The sequence below is a fragment of the Bidens hawaiensis genome, unplaced genomic scaffold (assembly GCF_021521415.1).
Source record: "Bidens hawaiensis isolate Kalapana, Puna unplaced genomic scaffold, B.hawaiensis_p1.1 tig00048359_1, whole genome shotgun sequence".
Classification (NCBI taxonomy): Eukaryota; Viridiplantae; Streptophyta; class Magnoliopsida; order Asterales; family Asteraceae; genus Bidens; species Bidens hawaiensis.
Genome location: NW_027498664.1, coordinates 16913 through 20492, shown reverse-complemented (window position 1 = coordinate 20492; position 3580 = coordinate 16913). Strand labels below are relative to the sequence as shown.

The 3580-nt window shown below is 30.8% G+C and overlaps 1 protein-coding gene across 1 annotated transcript; it reads right to left on the bottom strand.

Annotated features, from left to right (window-relative positions):
* Positions 1-873: 873 nt before the first annotated feature.
* Positions 874-1935, bottom strand: LOC143597484 (uncharacterized). The gene is made up of 5 exons (XM_077075977.1): positions 1823-1935; positions 1529-1702; positions 1243-1405; positions 1076-1162; positions 874-984 (listed from the first exon to the last, which is right to left on the bottom strand). The coding sequence occupies exons 1-5, from the start codon at positions 1933-1935 to the stop codon at positions 874-876; spliced, it is 648 nt and encodes a 215-aa protein (XP_076932092.1).
* Positions 1936-3580: the final 1645 nt, after the last annotated feature.

Sequence of the window (3580 nt, the reverse complement as noted above, 5' to 3'; positions counted from 1 at the left end):
GTTGTACAATCACTAGTACAAAAATGATGAACAAATATAACGTTTTTGAACTAAATAAGGCGGTTTAGTGACCGCTATAAAAGATATTGTTATATTTGATAATGACCGCCTTATTCGAACAGGTGCACCGCGATATTTGAGCAAACAAAAAACGTTATATTTGAACAATTCAAAAGCGTTTTATTTGAACAATGCAAAAGCGCTATATATGAACAAAACAAAACCGCTATATATGAACAATGCAAAAGCGCTATATATGAACAAAATAAAACCGCCTTATTTGAACCAATTTTAAGTCATTCTCATTATATTAAATAATATTACAATATTACTGAACCATTCACATTAAAATTAATTCAAAACCATATAAACATAAATAAAATTAATATACTAGTGAGTCATTTTATAAATATATAAAACAACTACAACAAGTCCAAAAACATTAAAAAAACATACAAAAATATCTAAAGATTCACTACAACCTTACATAAACAACCAACTAAAAAGTTCCTTCAACTAGTTAAAAAGTTCATTCCACTTCATGCAATGAAGCCTCCTTTATCCACCACAAGCTACACATAAAAAAAATTGTCACCAACCAATACACACAAAATAATTTGTCTATTAGCTACCTAGAACAAAATCGAGAAAATATAAATGCATAAGTTAATACAAAGCCCTTTGGCCTAACATTGTATGTGATCTATGTTATCACAAACCCGTTAGCAAGCATAGGCGTTGGAGTCAAAGGATAGATGTCGAGTCATAGTGGACAAAGGGGTCAAAGTTAATTAGCCATCTATGTAATTAACTCCAAAAAATTGAAGAAAATGAAAAAAGATAATAATAATTATAAAAGAGAGCATACCTTCATTAATCTTCCACGTCCTCACGGTCACCGAGTAATAATATAAACACCTTTAAAGTACGCTCAACAAATTCGTTAATTTCATCTCGACGAACCATTCTTTTTTTATTTACTAGCTACAACATAAAGATAAATACAAGTCATATTACATTTTAATATACATTGCTGTTAAACATATATAAACAGGAATGCATAAAATATGCTTACCATATGTTCTTTGTTACTTATCACAAAATCATGCATAGCCATCATAACACAATAACCACACTCCCATCCGTTAGGTTGTTGACGACACTAAAAAAAATAATTGAATTAACAATTAGTTAATTAAAATATAAACATAAACAATTTGGAATAAATGAAAGAGAACTTACATCAACCATAACCCACGTCATTTTCTGTTTTATGGCTTTTTCAAATAATTCTGTAATCTCGTAATCTGAAGGATCCTTTGTACCTTTAAGTGAATCAAATATGTGACCCTTCCAAGTTTTTAATATCAGATTGTGTTGAAGTAAAATCAGCACCCAATGCCGTCTGCGTAAGTATGAAAATGATTTGAATTAAACAACACTTGGCAAATAAAAACTAAACACTCTTATATAACTAAAAGAATGTTAAAAGTGTTAATTAAATTGATCATGATGTGAAAAAAAATACCCGATCCTATGCGGCGCCATAAACCATTGTTTATCCTTGTGAAAAGATATGACCTCTTTTATGTGCTCGATCACATACTCTTCATCATGCAAGAAAAGACCACTTTCAATATACCGAGGATGAAAGTATACGGTATTATTTAAACCCTCTCGTTTCCTAGAATCATACAAATACCTAAAATAAAAGCAGAAAAGAAATGTGATAAGGTTAGTAACACTTGGTTATACGGTAGAAAATAATGGCGCAAATTATTTAAACAAAAATTAGTTGAACTTACATGGTAAACCTATGCACAAAACAAATATCTGCCCAGCCATCACACATAATTGTAGAACTGCCTCTAATTCAATAGTCTCTTCAATTTGTTTCTCATGCATCCCTTGCGGCGTGGTACAATCTAAAGTCATGGTTTTTTCAGCTTGAATAGCCACTTGTTTTGCTAATCCATATATACTTTGAGGACTTGACAACCTCGCTCTTTCTAAAAGTTTTGCTATTTTGATTTTATCTTTTGAAGGTTTAGATATAGAAACAAGTCTTGGCAGGTTGATTAGCATCATGAACGGGCTCGGTAGGTTTATATAAAGAAACATGCTCGATTATGTTATGAGAAAACTGTTTATCAAAAAGCTTCATTAACCAATAATTTTATTATTAGTCCATATATAGAAACATAAACACACACACTAGGGGTATTCACGGTTCAGTTGTAAACCGTTACACCGCCCAAACCGGTTGTCGGTTTGGTTTCGTGGTTGGCTTTTGTTTTTAACTTTTGGTTGGTCGGTTTGAAAATTTTCAAACCGTAATGAACGGTTTAGTTTACGGTTTATACAAAAAAACCATTCAAATAAACCGGACCGGACCATAAGATTTGATAATATATTAGTTTTAATTATTTATTTCATAATACATATATTTAGTTATCTGTAGTTAATATTTGATGATTCGATTAATTATTATGAACATAGGCTAAATCTATTTTTAGCTTTAAACTATAGTAGCATATCACAATCTATAATTATAAACTTAAGACATGTGCTTTTAATTTATTTCATGAGACAGGTGTTTTTAAATTTTATTTATTTTATTTGAATAATGAGATTCATATAATTATAAACATGTAGTATGTTCATATAACAAGATTGTTCTATGCATTTTGGTTAATGTTTTATTTTATCTTTCGTGGGTTTTTATTATAAAGACATAACAAATTTAAACCGTGAAACTGAACCGGACCAAACCGTTAGTAATGATTCGGTTTGGTTCGGTTTTGATTGTTGACGGTTAGGTTTCGGTTTTCAATTATCAAAAAACGGTACTAACGATTTAACCCAAAAACCGTTCAAACCGGACCGTGAACACCCCTAACACACATACATAAATATATATGTATATTATGATTACCAGCTGACTAAAAGCCTCATCGTCTTGTAATGCATACGAGTACATTTGAAACTCGTTTCTTTCATCCGGAATCATTCGTTGTGTGTGAGTAGATTTTTCTTCCAACTACATTGGCAAAACACGCTTTCTTTTATATCGAATAATTAATAATAATAATTATTATTATTATTATTATTATTAAAAAATACCTGTGGCCTATAAAGTGTACTCGGAGAATATTGAGACGCGGTTTCATGAGAATTTTTGTTTAATAGCTGTACGTTGAAAATAACATTAGTATATCAACAAAAGAAATCAGTATACAATTTTTATATTTTATATACCTTTATTAATTTAATGGGCCACTGAATAAAACCTCCTTTTGCATCTTCCATACATTCTACTTCGTCCAAAATACATGACTCAGGCAAGAGACAGGCTGATCCGCAACCTTCTATAACTCTATCCACTTGAACTTTGACGAAACCGTCTCTCATTGGGCAATTGTGAATAATCCTCCCAATATTAGGATGAACACGGCCCATGCCTAAAACCTTAGGAGCTCCTTCGTTATCAGGAAGTAGAAGTTCACATTTTTGAACAGACTGAAAACAGTAGCTTTTGTAAATATATTTAAAATAGTGAATAAAAAACTTTAAAAATGTA

What these genes read in the sequence shown, in the direction of transcription:
- LOC143597484 (XM_077075977.1), bottom strand. Translation starts at nt 1,935, where the DNA reads ATGACTTTAGATTGTACCACGCCGCAAGGGATGCATGAGAAACAAATT. An exon ending in ATGGCGCCGCATAGGATCGG is followed by an intron (nt 1,406 to 1,528) that starts GTATTTTTTTTC and finishes ATACTTACGCAG; the next exon opens with ACGGCATTGGGTGCTGATTT. An exon ending in TGACGTGGGTTATGGTTGAT is followed by an intron (nt 1,163 to 1,242) that starts GTAAGTTCTCTT and finishes TATTTTTTTTAG; the next exon opens with TGTCGTCAACAACCTAACGG.